This window comes from Candoia aspera, chromosome 9 (assembly GCF_035149785.1).
Source record: "Candoia aspera isolate rCanAsp1 chromosome 9, rCanAsp1.hap2, whole genome shotgun sequence".
NCBI classification, from domain to species: Eukaryota; Metazoa; Chordata; class Lepidosauria; order Squamata; family Boidae; genus Candoia; species Candoia aspera.
This window is the reverse complement of record NC_086161.1, coordinates 23450961-23473949: the sequence shown is the minus strand read 5'-3', so window position 1 is coordinate 23473949 and position 22989 is coordinate 23450961. Positions and strand designations below refer to the sequence as shown.

At 44.6% G+C, this 22989-nt stretch overlaps 1 protein-coding gene across 1 annotated transcript in view; it reads left to right on the top strand.

Moving 5' to 3' along the window:
* ANTXR1 (ANTXR cell adhesion molecule 1) overlaps positions 1-22989 on the top strand; it is a 152565-nt gene that overhangs the window by 115358 nt on the left and 14218 nt on the right. The window contains exons 14-17 of the mRNA XM_063311570.1: positions 2641-2682; positions 11519-11614; positions 12886-13053; positions 20604-20684. Coding sequence (XP_063167640.1) covers positions 2641-2682; positions 11519-11614; positions 12886-13053; positions 20604-20684 — 387 coding nt within the window. The remainder of the gene's footprint in view (positions 1-2640; positions 2683-11518; positions 11615-12885; positions 13054-20603; positions 20685-22989) is intronic.

The following is a 22989-nucleotide window of genomic DNA, read 5'->3' as shown; positions in this document are numbered from 1 at the left end:
GGGTCTGCTTGGTTAATATTGAATGAAGCTGGAGAAGAAAACCAGGCCCTCAGCTGAAACCTCCAAGGAACATTCAAGATGTTGCTTGCACATTTTTCCATCAGTCTGGAGGAAATAATAATGAAGTTAACAATCCTTTGACAATCACTTTCTAGCCAGGGAGATAAAATCTGGCATTATTTCTCAATCCCATTAGGAGACTTCCTCCCTCAATTAAATAAAAATAAAAATAAAAAACACACAAGTACAATGAAATGCATGATAAATCATTGACATGAAATGTTCATGGTGGATTAACACACTAGCCCACAATTTACTGCAGTGTTTTCCTAGGTGGGAAAAAAGTGTGTCCCAGCCAGGCTGAGTTTCAAATGGACTTCAGCTCAGTGGCCCAGGCAGCGCAAGACAACTTTTTTTCCCAGTTTGGCCTCAATTGAGTTTCTGATTGGTAACGGTCTGCTCCCCTGGGCCACGGCGCACGTTCCTTTGGACAGGAAAGAAAGGGGCAGAAAAAAAGAAAGGGAAATGTCTGGTTGTATTCCCTGGTCCAGCTGAGCAAGGATGAATGAGAGAAGGCCGTGTTTGTCATTAAACACAGCTCTTTGTGAGTGTGTGTGGGTCTCTGCAGAGACCATTCACAATAGGGGGTGCAACTGGGTGATCAATGCCCCACCCCTATTTAATGTGCATCACGTGACTGCACACCCATTAAATGGGGGGTGATGTGATGGAATGTGAGGGTGGCCTTGGAAGGTGGGGGGCAAGAGATGCTGCCTAGGGAAAATGATCAGATAAAAGGGGGAGGAGCCCACAACAGAGTAATGGTCAGGAAGGAACTTAGGAAGAGCCTGCCCTAATTACTCAGGCAGTAGATAGGGAGGGTGGGAGATTTGTCCTTTCAGACTTGTGAGACTCTGTTAACGCAGCCTTACGATAAAGTAGAATTAGCTCATCTCATCATGTTTCCTGTCTGGTTTACCTGAAAGGGCTGACAGGTGGGGTGATTCAATTTGACTAGGTGGCCTAGTCAAATTGAAGCCAGTAACGGTCACTGCAGGCACCCCTGTGGGTGTGTCTGTGCATCTTTCCTATTGTGACACCATTGACACACGTGAGATTTTCCTAATTCTCAGCCAGTCTTTTGGAGAAGACTGGTGTGCATGGATGTGATGTGTGTTTGTGCTTTCATTGGAGGTAAGGCCCCAATATGTATTTATCTGGTCAAAAAAGCTGTCCTGGGAAGCCATATGAGTTGAGGGACTCAAAGCCCTACTAGATCAGGTCAAACTCTAACCCAGCAGTCTGCTTCCAAAGATCGGCCAGCTGGTATCTGTAAGTTAGGAATGAATGAAACAGCTTTCACCATTGTATGCTGTTCACAGCTACATATCTCTGCAAACAAAAAAATCCATCTTATGCATGATTAATAACTGCTGATGGTTTGTGTAACTCCTTTCACCTAATTCAGTTTCTTCATAGGGTAGGGAAGGCCCATAGCTGTCCATCACCTGGGCCCCAGCCTCGAGTTTAGGAAAGACGCTGTCCTGCCTTGATTGGAACGTCCTGGCTGGGTGGTTCTCCACTGCTGTGGAAGACCAGAGTTTCAGCACTGCCAGCCGTTCGCTAAGTCCAAGACGCAAATGTTTGCAAGAAATAACAGCCCCACACCCCCAACCCCCCTCAGCTGTTTCCGGACAATGGTCCCATTCAAAACCCCTCACCTGAATGGCTTTTAGTTTTCCCAAAGCCAGCTATAATTTTTTTTTAAAGTACACGTGAAGAGATGCTGTGCTTTCTATCTATTGAAAGATATATTTGTGAGTGGTGGCACAGGCTGGTCTGTTTTAGTTACGGCTGTCTAGCTCAGATGTAATGCAAACATCAGAGACTTTGATGGCCTTCCTGCCATCCTCAGAGCTATAAGGTGGGGCATTTAGCCAACCTTGGGTGGGCTGAGCTCAAAAAGTAAGCAAAGTTGGACTTGTTTAGCACTTAGATAGGAGAGACCATGAAATGCCAGAGCTGTAGACTCCGAAGTGAAGTCAAAACAACCCAGAAGAACGCAGTGGCAAACCATACCCATATTATTGCTAGAAAAACAAGATGGAGGTGCTCAAGTCAAGGAGTCGGGCTTGACTGAGGTATGACTTGATTTACCTTGTGAGGAGCTTAGACAGAGGCCTTCAACTGGTATGTGGTCACACTGGGGTCTTTGAGGCTCAATTGTGATTTGAGTCAAGGTCTCCTTGGTCCTAATCAACCATGCAAGCTATTGTGTGATATTCTAGCTAATTAATCCTTTGATAGCCAACCTAGATGATATGGGGGCTCAGCCTCCTCTTCATGTAAATGATAAGCTAGGGAAGAAGGATGAGTCTGAGAAGGTGAAGCTTTGGTAGTTGCTATGGCATTCTTTCTATCAGGGCTGGGGAGAATTAAGTAAAGAAGTTCTGGGTTCCAGATCACATTTTTAGCCAGCTCCTCAGAAAGTAGCCTGCCAGGTCTGTAGGTGCGAGCTGTGGTTTTAAATGGAGGTAGGAAATGTTTAGAAATAGTCTATAATGGCATCTCCTGGGGATGAATCCTGGTGGTGGAAGTTAACAGAAGGTAATATTTTGTGTTCATTTCCATCCTTTTCAGATTATTAAAGAGCCACCGCCACCCCCAATGGAAGACAGTGAGGTAAGTGCCTTGATTTTTTGCAACTTTTTGTTCTATGTTTTGCATTGCTGTTGTGGAGTCGTTATTTTTGTAAAGCATTTCGGTTGCCCAGTTCGGTCTTAAAAGTCCCTGGAAAGGGATCAACAGCCATCTGAACCATGCTAGCATGAAAAGAAAATGAGAAATAGTGATTGGTGTGGTGAACTCACCAGCTGGAAGAGAAGTCAATCAGAAAGAAGGAGCAAGGTGGGGGCATTGGCAGGAGGAACTCAAAAAACTCAAGATGGCAGTTGCGGCCATGGGGTTGAATCCTGCCCCTGTTGATGTGCAAGGCCGGTCAATGCCACCCATCCCAGACACCCCTGGACCAAGACACAAGGGCTGTGGCCAGATAGGCCCACTGCAATCACAATGCACAGAGGTCTTCCCCCTTCCCAGCTCTCAGTCTGTTGGGACGCACAGGGAGGGAAAACGTTAAGACTGGAACCTTGGAATTGCTGTATATGTAACCCAGTGTGGCTTGCTAGGGAATTCTGGGAGTTGAAGTCCACACATCTTAAAGTGGCCAAGGTTAAGAAACATTGATGTAACCTGAGGCTTTCAGTTGCAGGTCCCTTGTTCTAATTTCAGCTTTACTAGCATCTCCAATAAAAGTAGTGTATTCAAAAGCTGTGCCCATGAATCGCCACCCTTCCCGTTTGAGGACTGGTCTGGGGAGCCCCCAAGAGTGGTGAGGGTGCCCATCTGCAAGCATAACCAAGGTCTCTCCCCTCTCTTCCCCTCCCACTTCCCATCTCTCCCGCTGCATCTGAAGAAATACAGTGGATTTTTTTTTTAAAAAGGTTTTGCTATGTCTTTAAGCAACATGCCCAAGAGGTTCCACAAGCTTATTTCTTGTTCTACTCAGTATATAAACATAGAGTAGCTACTCAGAATGCTAAGGTGCATTACAAATGCCTCCCACCCATCTCATTTTCAGCAGTGACAGAGATAAAAGGAGGCACAAAGTTGCTCTCTGCTTACTTTTGTCATTGTTTATGCTCTGTTTTGATATGTTTGGGAAATGAAGGTATATTTACAGGCAGGAGATAAATAGAATAGGAGAATGATGAACAGCTCAGCTAAGTAAACACAGGCTTCACCCACTGTAATTCACAGCTGGACATTCCAATAAACCAATGTTTCTCAACCTTGGCAACTTTCAGACTGTGGACTTCAACTCTCAGAATTCTGGGAGTTGAAGTCCACACTTCTGAAAGTTGCCAAGGTTGAGAAACATGGCAATAAATTAAGCTCTGGTGTGGTGTGGTGCCACACATTGCCCCGTAACTCTTCAAAAACGTTTAACTGCTCTGGGAAAACAGTGAGGTGATCAGTATTAACTAAGGCAAGTCCCCAGTTTGGGAACTGAATTGTTTGGAGTTGGAACACCATTGCTTTGCTGTGTTGTTGGTTGCACACAGGGGTGTCCACAGAGGGACGAGTGATGTCACCCACATCATGTCGTCACTGTGGCTTCTGTCCATCATTGTGGTTGCATGTTGGGTTTTAAGTGCGCATTATGCTTTGATTATATGGTGGATTTTCCAGGATGAGGTGTGTTTGTTACCTCATAATTAGATGTCCCAGCTTTGAGATCAGGACTAAATCATTGTTCTTTTGATGGGTTTAAATCTGAGGAAACCAACAGCCTGTTCCTGTTCATCTTTTGCAAGCCTTTGTTGACATCTGGAGTCCACAGGCTTTCTCACTCACATGGTTCTACAGCCAAGCCAAGAACACACACACAAACAGAGAGAGGGTAATTGGTAAGGCTTACATCTGATATCACTCCATCCACTTAACTGCCAGACAAAGATACCCAGAGAAGTTCTGGCAGGCCAGAGCCAATCGAAAGCAGAGCTGTAACTCAGCAAAGGTGATTTATGAGCTCCATCAGGAGACATCTGCTTCTGCTACCTTCATGTTTTGAAAGGAACCCTTGCTAGGGGCTGCTGCTGTTCACTCATCTGACCCAAAGCCTTGCTGACTTGGATGGCTTGCTTTGGAGTTGAATAAAAGGGAACTTAGAAGTCAACTTTTGAAGAATGTCCTGGAGAGGAGGGGAAGGGAGAAAGTTGGCAGGGAGCCTAAGGCATCTGCTCCGCTATGCAAGGAGAAAGGCGTGGTGCATTCTGGAAGATAGAAAAGTGGAGAGGGAGAACCTTACACCTTTCCTTCCTTGTGCTTTGTCCAAAAACTCATCTTAATAGAACTAAGGAGCAGAGGAGATTCGGTTTTAGCGCTTCCAAAGGTTCCCCAGCCAGCCAGCTCACAGAAAGACAGCCATGCATCCTTTTCCACTGTAATGGAGGGTGTTAATGGGATTTGCAAAAATGCTTCCTGTTAGCAAGACCAAGAAGTGATGTTGGAGAGAAGAAAAGGACGCCAGCTGGCAATCTTCAGCAAGAGGGCCCTTAAGTCTCCCCTAACAGAGCGGAAAGGAATGTCAAGATGGCTTGCTGAGGGTGGGTGCACGAATGGGTAGGGTTGGTGGTGAACAAGCCCAGGCTGCGTGCATACACACACCCTCAAATGCACAAGGAGACATCCTTCCCAATGACCTTGTTCCACGCAATAGGGAAAGAGTAATCTGGACCAGGCTCATGGAGTTGGGTAGGGTTCCAATCAATCATGTCCGTTCAATCATGTCCGATTCTCAGAGACTGCCTGGACAAATCCCTGCAGTTTTCTTGGCAAGGTTTTTCAGAAGTGGTTTGTCATTGCCTCCTTCCTAGGGCTGAGAGAGAGTGGCTGGCCCAAGGTCACCCAGCTGGCTTCGTGCCCAAGGCAGGACTAGAACTCACAGTCTCCCAGTTTCTAGCCTGGTGCCTTCAGCACTACCCCTGACAGTCTGATTAGCAAGCTAGTTAAATATGGACTGGAAGGCATTTCTATTAGATGCATTCACATTTGATTTGAACATTTTACTCAAGGAAATTTCATCAAAGGTTCTTTCTCATACTGGGGTGCCCTTGGTTTTTGACTCAGTACTCAGTATTTTCATTAACAAGGTGGAAGAAGAGATGGAGGGAATGCTAATCAAATTGACCATGCAGAAGATGAAATAATAGCCTTATGGTACAGGAAGGCACATTTCTGGTCAGTATTTGGGAATAAAGAGGGCTTGACATTGAACCAGGGTGAGTTCTCCTTCCCTGGACGTGTTCAAGCAGAATCTGGACATCCAACTGGTGGGAATGCTTGAATTTGGATTCCTGCATTAAACAGAAGGTTGGGTTGGTGATTTAAATGGTCTTGTCCAACTCTGCACATAAAAAAGGGGCATGGCCACTATCTTGACTTTTTTGACTCTCCTGAAGACCCTCCCCCAACTCAATTTACGACTTACTTTCTAATGCTGGCATCCAACTAGCCGCTCAGGAGAAGTGCCCATGATTCATCTCAGGAAAGACCACTTGCTAAAACTAATAACTTCCTTTCTTTCACTTTAAGCAGAGAAAAAGAAAAGGTGTTAACTGGTAATTTTTAAAAAATTATATGCTGGCAGAAATGGAGCAAAATCAGAACTTTCTTCTTTTTACCTCACCTATTTAAAATCCCAAAACCCAGACAGACACAATAATACGTTAATAATTCTGTTTTATTGAGACAGTTTTTCCAGGAAACGGTCAATTAAAAATACAAGTATTTCCTGGCCCTTAAATACAAAGCTGATTCTCGAGAGTCTGTCATATTTCTAAGCATTTCCAGGGCCTATTTTTTTTGGAATTTGGACCAATAAAATCTTTTTCTCCTTCCTTGGAATTGCATGTCATCCACATCAAATCATTATCACATCCACTTCCCTGATAGTGATAATGATTTGATTATAGTATCCATCTATCAAAGGATTTTGCGTCCCAAGATTTTACAGGGATGACAATCGGTCTGTCTTCATGGCAGTACAGAAAAGGTGAGAAAGGTCAGGAAAACAATCCAGAGTGAACAATGATTTGATAAAATCCAAAGATTCAAGAGATCTTTCACACATGGGTATGAAGAATAGAGCTATCCAAAGTTTTTCAATCACTTTCATTTCCAGCTCTGATTTTTTGGGGTGTACAGTATGTTGTGAATTGCCCCTGAAAACCAAACAATACTGGCTATTGCCAAATTATGATGCTCAAATTAGGTTGAGAGATAGTTGGCTCCAAGCAGTGTAATATGAGACAAATAAGGTGGTGTGGGGTGTTGTCTCCAGAAGTTATTATAATAGATCAATGAAAAAAATATTTTCCACCTTGAGTTTTGCTTGTAGCTAAATCAGCCTTTTTTACATATATTAAAGGTTATCTATACTCACTTTCTTCTAGTCTCTTTTCTGCAAGGGTGATACTAACTACCACCAGCAATACCCTTAATCCAGTCTCACTCATGGACTGAGGATGAAATGGAGGCACAGCCATAGGGACGTAGCAGAACAAACATTATAAAAGCGTGTTTGGACCATGGTTAGGAGCAAATTGGGGAAGGCCCTTAGAGCGCATGTTTTCTCTGCTAGCACCCACCAACACTGTAAATCTTTGGGTTGTTTTGAACACTTGGCCAGAAATTCTAAGACTTCCTGAGAACCTCTTTTCTCACTGTGGGGTCTTCCAGATGTTTTGGCCTACAACTCCCATTACCACTCACCGTCCTTGTTGGTCAGCACATCTGGACACCAGGAAGTTGGACAGGGTGTTCCAGTACATCTTTGAACCTAAGCAACAGAATTTATTTCTGGCTTTTAAAACAATGCAAAGTCAAACCATTAGGTTACAGGGTCCTAGAAAGTCAGTTGAAATGGAGCAGCATATAAAGCAAAATAAGTAAACAAATAAAATAATAAACCTTGACGTTCTAAAGCTTTGCCTACTTTCCAGCTGGACAAAGTGGCCTCCATGTAGATTATGCACAGAAGTGTGTTCAGAGGTGGCGGCAAAACCTCTGAATCAAAAACCTTTTGTAAATCTCCACCGTGGTGATGAAATTCTGCTGGCTTTGTTCTCCCAAATACTTCTCTTATGAAGTAGAAAATGGGACATGCAAACAGGTCTCAGGGCAGTCTGACATATTGAGGGAGAGATGACCCCTTTTCTTCAGTGCCCTGATAGTTTGGCATTTTCTATGCTAGCCATCCTGCTTTAATTCTGAAATAGCTGGGGAGGCTTTTAAAGCCCTGGCTAAGAGAAACTTCAAGTTTGGTATTTCCTGTTGTGAGAAAGCTGGCCTGGGCAGCAACAAAGCAGAGAAGGAGGGAAGAGAGAGCAGCAATGAATGCGAAAAGATGGCATTCATCCCAGTTTTCAAGCAAAAAAAAAAATCCTTCAAAAACGTCTGGGCAGAGAGGGAGAGAATAAAGAGGCAGAAGTGAGCTGTTTTAACTAGAGCATAAAAGCAGAAAGGGACAGAGAAAGATCTGGACAGCCTCCATCCTGTGGAGCCCGTAGAGGTTAGAGTACTGACACACAGGAAAGATTTTGCTTTGGCTTGAATTTATTTACCTTCATGGCCACTGCTGCAGCTTTGAATCCTAGGGTTGGCTGACTGCAACTTTCACTGGCACTGGGTTGCTGGTTTTTTGCACTGGTCGCTTGCAGGACTGCAACGGAGCATCTGCACATCTCTAGGGTTCTGTTAGGTGTCTGATTGCAGGGATTCTGGCCTTCTCCTGCCGACCCCGGCTTCTCTTACGTCCCACTTCTGCCCCTGAACACCATGAGAGGGGTGAATTGGCCAGTAGAGATGTTGCACGGCTGGGTGGGCACTTTTTAAAACTAGATTTCCAAAAGGTCAAAAAATCCCAAGAATTCAATACTATTCTCTTGAATAGCTCCTAGGATAAAATAAGTCTTTCCAGGAGTGCCCACAGGGTCTGGTTAAAAAAAAGTAAAAATGTGATGCACATAAAAAAACAAGTGGAGCTTCAATTGCACCATTAATATTATTATTATTATTATTATTATTATTATTATTATTATTATTATTATTATTATTATTATTATTATTATTATTTTACCACTCCCTGGACACCCCTGAATCTTTGCATACTTCAGTCTCCAGTGGCTAGAACAGTGTTTCTCAACCTCAGCAACTTTAAGATGGGTGGATTGTTGGCAGATTGCTGGGAAAGCCTTTGGCCCAGGAGAGATCAGAAAAGTCACACACACCAGGCATATCTATAAAAATAATTTATTTACAGAAAGCAAAACAAAAGCAAAACATATTTAAAGGACTTGGCTCTCATTGAGAGCAAGCCTGGCTGACTACATGCCGGCAGACAAGAGAAAGAGGAACTGAAACAAGTCCGGGCAGGTTCCTCCCCCCAGGTGCAATAATTAACATTCGAAAAGGGGGCAGTTGAATTCAACCTCTGCACCCGGCCAAAATGATTAGATACAATAGCACCTTAATCTGTTAGTAGGAAAACCATTAACATGGACTTCAATTCCCAGAATTCCCCAGCCAGCATGTTGGGGGAATTCTGGGAATTTCCTTGCTGGCTAGGGAATTCTGGAAGTTGAAGTCCACCTATCTTAAAGTTGCTGAGGTTGAGAAACACAGGGCTAGAGGAACATGGACAGGGGCAAATTTGCCACCCATTTTCCCAGGTTCCAGGAAGGAGAATTGAGGGAAGATCTTTTAAGGCCAGAAACAGCTGCTGGGCCTTGCAGGGCCCCAGTTTTATAATGGAGGGAAGCTTTTAATGCTTCTCTACCCTCCAAAGTAGAAAAGGCATCTCTCCCCACCTCCAGTTTATGTATTTTGGAGAGAGCAGCCACATTCCTCCCTGCTTGCCAGGCTAAGGAAATCCGTCTTAGCAACAGCATCAGGCACTTGGAAGAAGCTCATCTGGGAGGCCCCGAAGCTCCTTTTGCTAAATTAACAAGTGTGCTTACAAGAGAAAACCTTTGTTTCCCCCATCAAGACATTTGCCTTAGCCAAGTAACAGTATAAATCCCCAGTGATGCATTTATAGTGCATCATTTGCACACGTGTGCTAGAGGCGTAAGGATGCTTAAGCACTCTCATGTAATTTCCATTTCATTCCTGGGGAGAAGGAAGTCAATAGCAGCTTTAGGTGGACAGAAGGAGGATGGAGAAATCTGGAAGGACCGACTAGTGGTGGGAGGCCATCCCAGAATGCTTGGAAAGGAGGTTGCCAGGCTAGATGGGGACGTCATCCTTATATACATATGTAGCGACTTTTTCCAGCCAGTGCTCTCCATTTGCACCGGGGGAGGAAGAGGAGGAGTTGCATGTGCATCATGATATCCTTAATTGTCGTAGGTCCTGGGAAGGATCTGATGTTCAAAAGTACCAAATCCAGTCAGGACGATCTGGTAGACTGTATACAAATAGCGACAACAATAATAACAGCAATAATAATGACAGCAACTCCTAATTCTGAGCCAGCATGGCTTTTATATTACAGATAAGTATATGTGCTTTGCTAGCATGTTCAAACATGCCCACTGATGAATGAAATTTCCATGTAGAGAAGCAGTAGAGCTTGGAGCAGATGTATGGCCTTCAGCTCCCAGAATTCTCAGTGAAGGCCTCACTGGCTGGGGAATTCTGGGAGCTGAAATCCAGACATCTGGAAGTTGCCCCAGTTGGGAATTCCTGCCTTGGAGAATACCAGTAGCTAAGGAGAAAGCCCAGAGAAAGACCATGAGCTTCACAGAATGCATCTAAGTTTCCCATAATGCACTGGTCCAAAGAGGATACTAAAAGAGGCCAACCATTGGCCTGATACGCAAAGCTCTGCCTCTGTTTTAGATTAGCCCAGGGAAGTATGGAAACAGCTACCAAGGCAATTCAAGGCCATGTAATTAATTGTATAAAAGTATGGTGAAGGGCTCAAAGTTGCACCCTTTCAAGCATAGGAAATCTTCAAGAAAAGGGGTGTCTGCAAGGAGGGACATCAAAAAAGTCAAGATGACAGTTGTCAAAGTCAACTAACAACTCTGTCATCAGAGTCAAAGTCCCACCGTATTTTTACATACATTGTGTGGAGTGGGTCTTTGATTATGTAGCCACAACTGCCATCATGACATTTGGACTCCTTGGTAGATGCTCCTGTCCAGAAAAAAGCATCTGGTCACAATGAAACAAAGGGGATTCTGGAAATAAAGGGGGAAAAAACTAATTTAATAGAGAGCCAACTACATCCTTGCATGATATCTGGGGACAAAGCATCAGCTGAACTCAGCTAGGAAGGACCAGAAGATGCACAGCTCAGTTCCTTTTCACCTGGGTAGCTCTGAAGGACCTACAAGCCAAAGATGTTCCACAGCTATGTTCTGCATGGTTTTTTGCTCTGAGAGGTTCAGAGCAAGAAACAAAAGAAAAATCACTTGAATGCAGCCAATTTTCCATCCCTAGAGCTTTGCCTTTGGATCAAGGATATATTTTTTAAAAAACTAACAGGTTCCACAGCTTCTGTAAGTTTGAAAGCCCCTGGTTTAAGCAGTTACTGTACAAGCCTAGATGTAGATATGTATTTCCAGTTCAAGTGTCTGGATATTGTGCTCTGCTAATTCACTGGGAGATCGTTTGAAACGGGTTTTCATTAAGGAGAAAAAGAGTGGGAGAAACAAAGACACTTGGCTTCAGCGGATAAATAAAACCCAGGAAGAGCTATTTCCTAGGATAAGTTGACACATGAACTCCAAAAAAATGTCTAACTTTGTCTGGTAACCATTAAATTAATGGCTCAAGTAAACAACGATAGGCCAGACAATTTTTTAAATTTAGAGTTCTTCACAACAACTTCTTTCTGTCCAAGAATTGGAAGCTTTAGTGTTGATGCCTGTATTTCTTTTCCTTTTAGGAGGAAGATGATGATGGGCTTCCCAAGAAGAAGTGGCCGACAGTAGATGCTTCCTACTACGGTGGGCGCGGTGTAGGAGGCATTAAGCGAATGGAGGTAGGATGGTCCCTCTCTCTGGTTGCCACTGAAGGGGAAAGTTCCCCGTGGCCCAATTTATGAGTGGAGACCCCAAGATCTGCCTCAGGCGAGTTTATGTGAACAGCACTGAGGACAGGATACAAGGGTCAGCCCCCTTAAGGAGGGTTCAAACAACCTTTACATAGGGGTATAATAAATGCTGATCAGTAATGATGTCAAATGCCAATCATCTTGTTTTTGATAACCTGGGTTAGATTTTCCGATAATAGTGAGAATACACAGTTAATGAAGTGGAGGTTGTCAAGAGTCAGTTTTGTGGTTAGTTACTTCCTTGTTCCCATGTAAAAAATACAAGTGCTGATGTAAAATAATTCATAAGCAAACTATTAAGGGGGCTTAGTTGAGTTCAGGGGCCTTGGTAGTTCAGAGGTGTTGGCTCAGGTATTTGTTTTATTCCTTCACCACCATAAGCCCTGAGGAGCTTCGCTGAACTCATGTCCTGCTCCAGAACCACCACCACCCGCCAAGGATTATGAGGCTGCATCGGCCCCAAGAGTCGGTACATCCACAGGGGGCAGAAAAGTCAAGTTGGCAGGGCTGCGGTCATGCAGTTGTGGCCACCATCTTGACTTTGCTGACCTCCTCCATAGATGCCCCTGCCTGTTAGGGCTCATTCCTGCGAAGAGGAGAACAAGGGATGTTTGGGCTTCAAAAAAAAAAGAGGAAAAATGTAACGTTTCTTTCCCTCAGTACCGTTCCAGTTTGGATGATGGAAGGTATGCCTACATTTTGGGAAAGAAACAATGCAGAGTTTGGTATCATACAGCGTGGTGGATCTTTGCTTAGGGTGCAAAATAAGGTGGTACAACATTTTTAGGCCACCGTTTCCCCTTGGCCTTTGAATGCCATGACAGGGATAAATCAAAACCTAACTTTGACTTTATTGAACTTAAAGCAAAGCAAATGTGATCAGTTAAATAAATTGTTACAACTATTTTCTATATATTTAATAATAGTGAAAATATTGCAATTCACTAGCAAATTTGGAAGGGTTCTGGGGATCATCTCCAAGCCTTGGTGGGGGGGGGGACTCAAGGTTTTCTGCTAACGTGTTGCTCCAAAGCCTCTGGATGTAGCCATTCTGTTTGTGAACTTGCAGAGACCAAAGGGTCTCTGGAGTAAAGTCCCACGCGGGGCAACCCATCCTCTACCTCTTGCCTAGACACCCCTGGGCTGGAGCCACCAGGGAAGAGCTTGAGGTCACACAGATGGGGATATTTTCCTTGCAGGTTCGCTGGGGAGAAAAGGGATCAACTGAAGAAGGGGCAAAGCTGGAGAAGGCCAAGAATGCTCGAGTCAAGATGCCAGAGCAAGAATATGAGTTCCCAGAGCCAAGGAGTCTTGGAAACAGCATGCGCAGGTCCTCCTCGCCACAGAAGTGGTATTCTCCTATCAAGGTATGTCTCTTTGCTGCTGGGTTTATCATGGTCATAATAAAGGTATCATGCATGTTGAGACATCACACACCAACGATGTAAAAAAAGCATGCATGGCCCCATCCTAGCTTATCACAGTTGCCTGTGCCTTAAATGCCCTCTCCTCCTTGCACCATCAATCCTCTGTAGCTTAAAGTTAAGTAGGGAGAGGAAGGGCATCCATGTTGTCTCTGAGAAAGAAAATGGATCACATTGGCCTTCAGTGAATTTGAATTTCAGGTTGATCTCTTTTTCTAAAATGTCGAAGCTAGCAAGCTGGGCTACCTGATAGGCCTGCTGAGATTGTCAATGAGAAGCTGCCTCTTCTTTAGCCCAATCACTAATCAGTGAGCACCACACCACTGATAGGGGACCCAATCCAACAGGAAATTCTCAGATGTAAGGTGGCTAAAGTCAATGGGCAGCAACAACTCAGATTTCAAACAAGAGTGTAATCAATCAAGGTGGTTGGGATGTTAGAGACCTAATGTGATGCCTTCTGGATGTGTTGGACTGTAGCATCCATCATTCCCAGCCAACATTATCTGTTTATAAGATGGGAGTATGGCTACATGGGCTTGGACTATGCATAAAATGGTTCATATGAGACTATTTGTAAGTTGCTTGTGAGATGAGGAAGCAAAAATGGGTAGTGTGGAAACTGGTTCTCACTCTGTCAGAAGTAACAGGGTGATACCAGGTCTGTCCATGACCAACACAAGAGACAAGTGGACTCCGTCCCTCCCGCCCAAGGGAGAGGGACATCTAGCCCCTTGCATCGCTTGGGCAGGCAAAAGAGCTAGAAAACTTTTAACCTGGTGTTCACCATAAATTGGTCTCACTTTTGACACACAACAGTCGCTGGGATTCTTTCATAATGACTTCATAGCTTTCCTAGAATCAACTTACTTATTTCAGTTTTTGTGTCCCGGGAAGTCTATTCTTGAAGATTTTTTGCAGTGCCGGCTGAGGGAAGCTTGAGAGGTAGCACCATGTTGTATGATGTGGAACAACAGCCCATGACAGTGTGCAGCTGCCCATGAAACAGGTGCCACTGTTCCTCTCCCTGGCTACATGTCTGTCTTGCCCCCTTAGCTGCATCGATTTTTGGACCTGAAGTAAGCAGGGAGGAGGAGGAGGAGGAGGAGGAGGAGGAGGAGGAGGAGGAAGAGGAAGAAGAAGTTAGGGGTAGATGCAGGGGAAAGTGGTTGGAGAAGAAAGAGTTAAACACTCTGTTGGACCTTCTCTGTCTCTTCCTCCCCCTTCCCCCACTCAGTCTTGCATTAAACTTATAAAATAAACTTGGACTTGGAATCCTCAAGTCTGCTCATAACATGTTCTTGGGAGGGATTGCATGGAATCCTGCCCATTTCCAGCCTTAATGGAATCTAAGATATGAGACAAAGTATAACCGTGCTGTTTGCGAGCCCACTCCCACCTCTCATTGCATCGAGCCAGACGTCCTAGCCGTGTTTGACAGTCTGGGAGTAGAGTTAGCCAAAGAGAAAAATGCCCCCTTGGCTGAAAAAGGGTTTTTCTGTTTACTAAATCTACATCTGATTTAATTTCTTGGTGCCATACCACCCATGGAAAAAAATCAGCTTTTTCCCCCCAAAACAGCATGGAAAACAAGCAATGGTTGTGCACTGTGGTGGCACATAAACTAGCTCTCCAGGTGAATGTGTGTTCATGCTCAACTATGAATTCGGCAGCAGAGCAGGATGTCTGTTCTAGCCTGTTGCCTCCGGACCCATCCAAGGACCAATCTGTCTCCAGCTTCCCTCTGCCGCTGCTCAAGGCCGCTTCATAGCATCATCACGGAACGGGCAGGTGATCATCTCATCTTCCTAACTTCGTGGGTGATTTTGACAAGTTGTTTTCTTCTCATGGGAGAGAGGAGGGATGGAGGAATGCCAAGGCATGTGAAGGACATCAGAACTCCAAAACCTCTCCTGAAGTTGGCACCAAAAAATCAATATGGTAGAACTGGCTCTTTCCCAGATTGTGTCACATCTGGTTAATTCCACTTCAACTCTCATCTCTTTTTGGCAGCATTCCCATGGCACACTAAACCAGGGCCATTAAAGACCTACAGGCTGCCAAACTTGGTTAGTTTTACGTTGGATGGCTTTGTGTGGCTTGCTGCAGGGGCCTCCATGTGGCAAGGTCAAAAAAGTGAAGATGGGGACTGCAACTGTGTGGCTGAAGCCACCCTCCTTTTAATGTGCATTGCGGATGAGACCCAATTTCAAAGCCACAAGGCTTTGAGCATGCTGTTACAACCTCTGTCTTGACTTTTTGGACGTCCTCCCTGCAGACACCTGCTAAATCCAGAATATTGATTAATTGGTAATGCTGTGAAGGATGTTGGCGAGCCCAGCCCTTGCCTCTGCCTGCCTAAATTCAGGCTGCACATCCTAAAAGCCAAGATATTCCAAAAGCCGGGAATGTGACTTCCAAGAACTAAATTACATTTTTGGCTGATATTCTGACCACTTGTCATTCTGCGTAAGTACCAAACCCTTTTTGGCAGATGCATCAACATTTCCATGCAATCCCTATTTTCATCCCCAGACTTTACGGAGCATTTTCATAACGCTGTTCTCATCAGACCAAAGCAGACTGAAGAGGAGCAGGTGACATCACATGGGTCAGGACATCCTCACAAATGATACGACCCTGATGGAATTTCAAATTATCTGAGTTGTGTCATTTGCGCAATGATGTCATGGCTCATGTGATATTACTGTGCTTTATGCTGGATGCCCTTGTTCAGTTACTTTATGATTCATTGTATAACGCAAATCCAGGAAATGATTTAGTTCAGTAACTAGGTGTTAAAAATGTCAGGCTAATGGAGTCTGCTCTTCTAACAATTAGAAGCAATTATAGTATTTTACAGTTTTATATTTTTCTTATTTATGTTTTGTTGTAAACCACCCAGAGTCCCTTTTGGGAGATGGGCGGTGATAAATTTGATTTAAATTTAAATAAATGACACCGAGAGAGCGTGTGAGGGCCACTTTCTTCAAAGAGTGGCCTTGAGAGAAACGATGAGTCAATGAAGATGGCATGGGGTCCCTCACAAAGTGAAGCCCATCCACTCTATGAAGAACTTCCCTGCTGCCAGTTTTTGTGTCCTGGGAAATCTATTCTTGAAGACATCTTCACTGATGTCCTTTTTGAAAAATGCAGAAAAGCATTTACATGAACATGTTTTAGCATCCTCCTATCAGCCCTTTGGGTTGAAAGACTGCCCTTCCCATACCCCAGTAGGATCTGGAGTGTGGAACACTCTGTTGCTCACCTGCTGATGCCGAGACACCTGAAACACGTCATGACGTCACGTGCATCATGGCATAATCCCACAAATAGTGCAAAAGACCTGATTTGTGTCATTTGTGTGATGAGTTGTGATGTTTGGGACATCACTTGCCCCTTCCTGCTACCCCTATACTTGTGTCCCACATCAGTTTCTTTTGCCCTGCAGCTAAGCCAGAGGTGACCTCCTGGACACGCAGGCAGGGTGCCAGTTCCAGATAGGCAGGAATGGCACATGCAGAGGAGAGGGGGCTCACTTGTTTGTGTGCGTAAGAAAACTTTGCTGAGTAAAATCTGAGCAGGGTTTGTTCTGGAACTGTCGGTATCTGTTCTCTTCAGAAATGAAACCTTGCAGCATGCCAAGGTCCATCGTGGCCCATTTTGTAGGAAGAGATAATCCGTCTCTCTCTGCCTTATTTCAGGGGAAAAATCTGAAGGAAGAAAGCAACTGTGTGTGTCCGTGTGAGTGTGTGTCTGGATTCCCACAGATGGTGCTTGCCAGCTCTCTATGGCTTTTTGGATTCCATAAATTTGTTTGGAGACAGCCTCCAGTTCACCACCCAGTTCAAAACCGTAATGGATAAAGCTAGCTAGGATGGTTCTTTTTTGATGTAAATGTTCTCTAGAGACTGGTCAACCTTGGCCCACCCCTTCATTCCTTCCCTGTTAACCAGTTGTGTACTTGGGTATTTGAATTTAGGCCTGCAATGCAAATCTTGATGAAGAATTTCACCTAGCACTGAACCAGCAGCAATGCTTATACTGCATTATGATCTAGGTTGTCCTAAAAATACCAGTATTCTGTGCCAAGAAAAGCTGGATTTTGTGGCATGCATGGCCAATTAGGCAATCTTAGCACATTCACATGCTTTTTCCCCCCTTACTTATTTTCTTTTGCTTCTGTTTTTTGCTTGGCTTTGCATAATTAATTCTGCTTCTGCCAGAGCTGGGGAAGAGCAAGGAGTTGCAGAGGACACAAAAGTTCACCAGAAACTCGATCCAGCCACTTACTGGGATCTCAAGACTCCAGTGCTGTAGAAGGACTAGAATCTTATTCCTTTCAAAACGGAAGAAAAATAAACGTGATATTCTGGGTGGCTGAATTCTGTGCCCAGGACCAGCAGGTCTTCCAATTTTTCCTGCGATATTGTAGCACGTGTCCACATGTTAGCCTCCAAACTAAATTCAAACTATTTACACGCCCTGGGTTCACACAATCCCACTAAACCGCGGTGTGTTTGGCTTTTGCTTGGGCCTGCTGTATTGTGCAGAGCAGTCACTGTGGTTTATGACAAAGGGCCTTTCCCCACTTCCACCTAGCTGTGCCACAGACATGCCCTGGCATTTTCCTTTGTCTGCCGCATCCCCATACTGTAATGTTCCCTTCATCTTCTCCCCAACCCTCACCAGAGGCAGGTTAAGGCCAACAGCTTTGAGTTCAAGTCATGTTTTTTTCCCCTAAAGAGCCAACAGACCGACATGTCTCACCAATCTTTTTGTTGGTGGTATCGTCAAATGACTCGGGTGATCCGCCCCCTCCCATTGGCCACTCTAGGCCAGGGAAGGCACGTCCCCTTCCCTTCCATTCGCAGGACACTGTCTTCCAAGGTTCTTCTGCCAGGATACTGGGAGAGTATGGATCCTGCCAACAGGCCTCTTTCCCTGAATCCGACGGGTTACCAAGCTTTCCCAACTTGGAGACCTGGAATAGCCCAGATAGCAATGGACCGGTTGGGGAGTTGGACCATGAAGTGGGAGAAAAGGGCAACCTTCATCTCACCACCACCACCCCACACCCATCAGCTGTGGCTTGGGTTGCTTTTGACTGTGGTTTAGTGGTTGGTCTTCTCATGTCTGAAAGCTGCCAAAATAATTGCTAACGGCGGCACGGGGGCTGTGTGATGTGTTCCACTGCATCAAGCAATGCTGTGTATACCCGTCAGCTGGGCTGGGTTATTTTTAAACACTGGTTTAAGAATACTGAACCCATGTTTATAAGTAGCCTAACAGGTGACAAGTGAGGAGGGGAGTTTACGTGGTGCCATCCTGCCGCCCCATAAGTGATTATCTACTGTTGGACTAACACCTCACAAGTCCAGGCACCTGTCAAAACTCACAACTCACCCCGGCCCACATTAAGGAGAACGGCTGGTAGATTTTTCCCCATCACCTGCTGACATTTGGTGGGAGGGGAAGAAAGAAAAAAGCTGGGAGAATCCACCCATCCTGGTCCTTAACATGCTCTGTGAACACTATAAATACGGACAGCACCAGTTGCCATCAGTGTGCCTGTGTCAGGATAGGGCTCAACAATGGGGGCAGCAAATTGCAACCCCCTCCTGAAAAACCGGGCCAAGAAAACTGCAGGGACTAGTCCAGGCAGTCTCCAGGAATCCAAAACTTGACTTGAAGGTGCACACACATGCATGCACACACGCACGCACACACACACACACACACACAGAGGGTGGATGAAGAGCACTTTATATGAGACTTCAAGAAGAAGCCTTAGTATATTTCGTGACTCCGTTTGTTCGTGTTTTACTCAGAAAGATGGTTGAGTAAAACACCGTCCTAGGCTCCAGGGCCATAGGATGCCCCCCAGTTGTGGGGGGGGAGAGGCCAAAAAAAGTGAAGGTAACAGCCACCATCATCTTGACTGTGACCCCCCGTGGATGTCTCGGTGCCCTTTTCTCCCACCCTTACTGAACAAAATTGCTGGAAATCAGCCATAAGCTGTCCTGCTGTTTCGAGCTGGCGAACCCCCGCAGGTCTCTGGCTCTGCCCATGTTTGTGGCCAACCCTTGTTTCCTTCCAACTTTGCCTCCTCCAAAGTGGTGTGACCTGGCTGCCAGCCATCCAAAGGCTGATGATGGCGCAATCCACCCAATTATGGTTTATTCAACAAATGATGGTTAAGCAAAGCATGATGTGTGAACTGGGTCACGGTTTACAGGAAGGGAATGATCAGTCTACATCAGTGTTTCTCGACCTTTTTTCACCCGTGCCCCCCCTCTGACTTCCTTTTTCTCCTGCGGCCCCCCTGCCCATGTCCCATTCCTGGATATAGAGATGGGACAGTAACTGGTGCATTTTCTGGCATCCACAAGGCAGTCTTTGGAGTCGAATACACGTTGCTTGGCATGTGCCGTGGCCCCCTTGTTTTCCACCTGCACTCCCCTTGAAATATGTCCCTTCTCTTCTATGAGCCATATTTTCTGAAGACTTTGCACATTTCCTTGCAGGCTCCAAGTATGGAAAAAATGCCACAGCAACAAAGAGAAATTTGGTACCAAAATCACATTCTGGGACGCAGGACCTGGTTTAAATTAAGCCTCGCAGATGAGTTTTATCATGCAAGAGCAGCCTGTACAAACATGTTAGAAATAAGAGACAGCAAGGAGCCCATTTTTTTTCCTACCGAGATGACTTTCCATTGTTGTTCTCTCCTTTAGAGTTAGGAAATCTGGAATATCGCTATTCCAGTATATCGTAAGACATGCTTGCCTCATTTTTCATCCACATTTGTTTGAAGAGTCTTAGTGGATTGACATGAGCTCTCCTTCTTCAGCTGAGAGGCAGAATCCCAGACCCATAATCACTGTGGGACTTCCATGATAGAGCAGGGATCTGACATCTGCTCCCTTGGGTGTCCATTGCATCCTGTGGGCTGTCTCTGGTGGAGCACAGAAAGAATGAGATATGCTCTCCAGATGGGCCTGGGCTCTCATCATGTGTACATTCACTGCAATAGTGTCTGTGGTGTGCAAAGAAGCCACAGCCACTTGAGCGAGGTTCCCAACATGGCTTTTTCTGCAGGCCAGTTGGCTCATCCTAGCTGCCAACTCTCTTTTTGCTTCTCCAACCTGGTGCCCCTTAGAAGCGTTAGGCTTCATCTCTTAGCATTCCTTCCCAGCCTCATCAGTGACTATGTTGGTGTAGAGAAAGTTAAATGCATGTACAGATTTGTTCCCCAACAAATAGTCTTAGGAAAGCTCAGGTGAGCCAACTGTTTTTGGCACATGGATGGGTGGTGTATCTTTTCTCTTATATGTGATGCAAGGTGGTGTTCTGATTTCTAATTTTAAAACATTAATGAAAAAGATCAATGTGTTTTCATGCACTGGGGCTGCTGTCTCTATTCAAGCTGATTGATCCTGTGCCAACCATGTAGCTAAGAGGATATATGATACCATTTCCTTCCTTTACAGGGAAAGCTGGATGCCCTCTGGGTTCTTCTGAGGAAAGGTTACGACCGGGTGTCTGTCATGCGACCACAGCCAGGTGACAAGGTACTACCCCTTCCCTTCTCGGGGTCCATACTGGGGAACACAGCCTTCAGCCCAGGGGTACACCCAACCTCCAACTCTTTGAGTTCACCTGCAGAGTCCCTCTAAATCAGTGTTTCTCAGGCTTGGCAACTTTAAGAGGTGTGGACTTGCCAAGCTTGAGAAACACTGCTCTGAATGTTGTCAAAGAATTGCCGTGTTTAATATGGTTGAAGGGGGAAGTGATTAAATATATGGAGAGAAAGTGCACGTATTTATAAATACACTTTCGGAATATACATTTCATTGTTTAAATTAAATTTTAATTCATTTCATCCAGTATTTAGTTTTCTCCTGCACCCATCCACTTATTGGAATATGGCTCACTGCTCAAAAACTAACTGTGGCCCTTGGCCTGAAGAGGTTGTGTACCTTAGATGAACACACACACACACACACACACACAAGTTAGATAAGGACCCATTTTGGCATAGCTCCCCACAGAAAAGCCTATTAAAAGCCTTTTGTCTGTCTGTAACGTAAAGGCAAAATGTTGTTCGATCAAAAATGGCTGCAAATATTTAAAACAATGGGAAAACGTGTGGTTTTCCCGCTTACAACATTTATTTGGTGCTTGGGATTTTTACTTTGTTTAAGGGTGACCATAAAAAGTCTCGGTGGCAAGGGATTTTCAGCTGTTAGGCAATTCGTTTGCCAGAAATTCCTGATCGCAGCACAAACAGCTGGGTCCCTGGGCTGCTGCTTATATGAATCTGCATGTGGGATGTTTCCTGTTCCTTTGAATTTTGCTCCGTTGAAAAGCTGGTGAGGATCCCCCTGCAGCAGTGATATAAGAAAGGGATGATGTAAGAATTAAGGCCAAAGAGATAGGAATGGTGCTCCAATGAAACTGTGCCAAGCATCTGTGAAACTTCTGCTCCTGAGCTAACATGTATTTTCTGTAAAGTGAGCAGGGTATATTTTCATGTATTTTCTGTAAAGTGAGCAGAAAAACATGTTTTATAGAAAAACACATTTGCTATAAAGCATTTTCTCTTTTGCCTCTCCCTCTCACAAATTTCAAGTGCTCTGATAGAGATCAGGAAACAAAATCCAGTCGTTCAGATTAAAGGGCAAACAATTAACATTCCATGTTCAACCCATTTCATAATCTGAAATATGACTATTGTTTGGAACCTGCACTGACCCAAATTTTGGGTCACAGTGAACTTTTTAGACATTGTTGGAGGGCAGCTGTGTTAGTCTATGAGCCCACAAAAGCTTATGCTTTAATAAAAGTGCAGTTGGAAAAGGGGCTACCCAACTCCTTAATTTTTTTAGTATTAAAACTACTTTTTGTATCTTGTACTACAAAAACAAAACAAATATGGAAATGAAACATAACAGATCAACAGAAGAAACATCAATAAATAATAAACAAACTGTACTTGACAAATCCACAAAAATGAAAGGAACCCAAACTGACAGATTCACTCATTCATTTTCTATATAGAAGGGGAAGATACGTATATACGGCAGTAAAAATGTGATATTATTTATTTATTTTCTATCCCATCTTTATTATTTTTATAAATAACTCAAGGTGGCGAACATACCTAATACTCCTTCCTCCTCCTGTTTTCCCCACAACAACCCTGTGAGGCAGGTTGGGCTGAGAGAGAGGGACTGGCCCAAGGGCACCCAGCCAGCTTTCATGCCTAAGGCAGGACTAGAACTCACAGCCTCCCGGTTTCTAGCCCAGCACCTTCACCACTAGACCAAACTGGCTCTCAGTCTGGATATAATTGAGACAGACTATTTTGTTCGTCACATTTTAAAAAATACAGATGAGTTTCTCTCTCTTTTTCCCCCTCCCTTTCAAGAAAAGAAGTATTTTTTTACTCAGCCTCCCAATTTTCTTTTCAAGATTCTTCATCTCCCCATTAGAATTTTGGGTCTGGTCAAAAATCGGAGACCCATTCCTCCTCCTTGGCAATGCCCGACCTCCAAGAATGAGGCCCAAAGTCCTGCACAAGAGACAGTGTGACCCATTCGCAAGTCCACTGTCCGCCCTGTCTCCCAGGTACCTAGACACAAATATGCCAATCCTACATTAATCTTATTTTCTAATGACCCCAAGAATTCCGCTCCTGAAAATTATTAAAGCAGCAACACCCAGCTGAATCACCTTCAAAGGAACGTCTGCAAGCTTCAAAAGTACCACAAAAATGCTCATTCCCTTTCACCAGAAGGCACTTTTGCTTAGCAAGCATGACAAGAAGTTTCCATAGATATAAACATAACATAAAGCAAGAGTTCAAACTCCCTC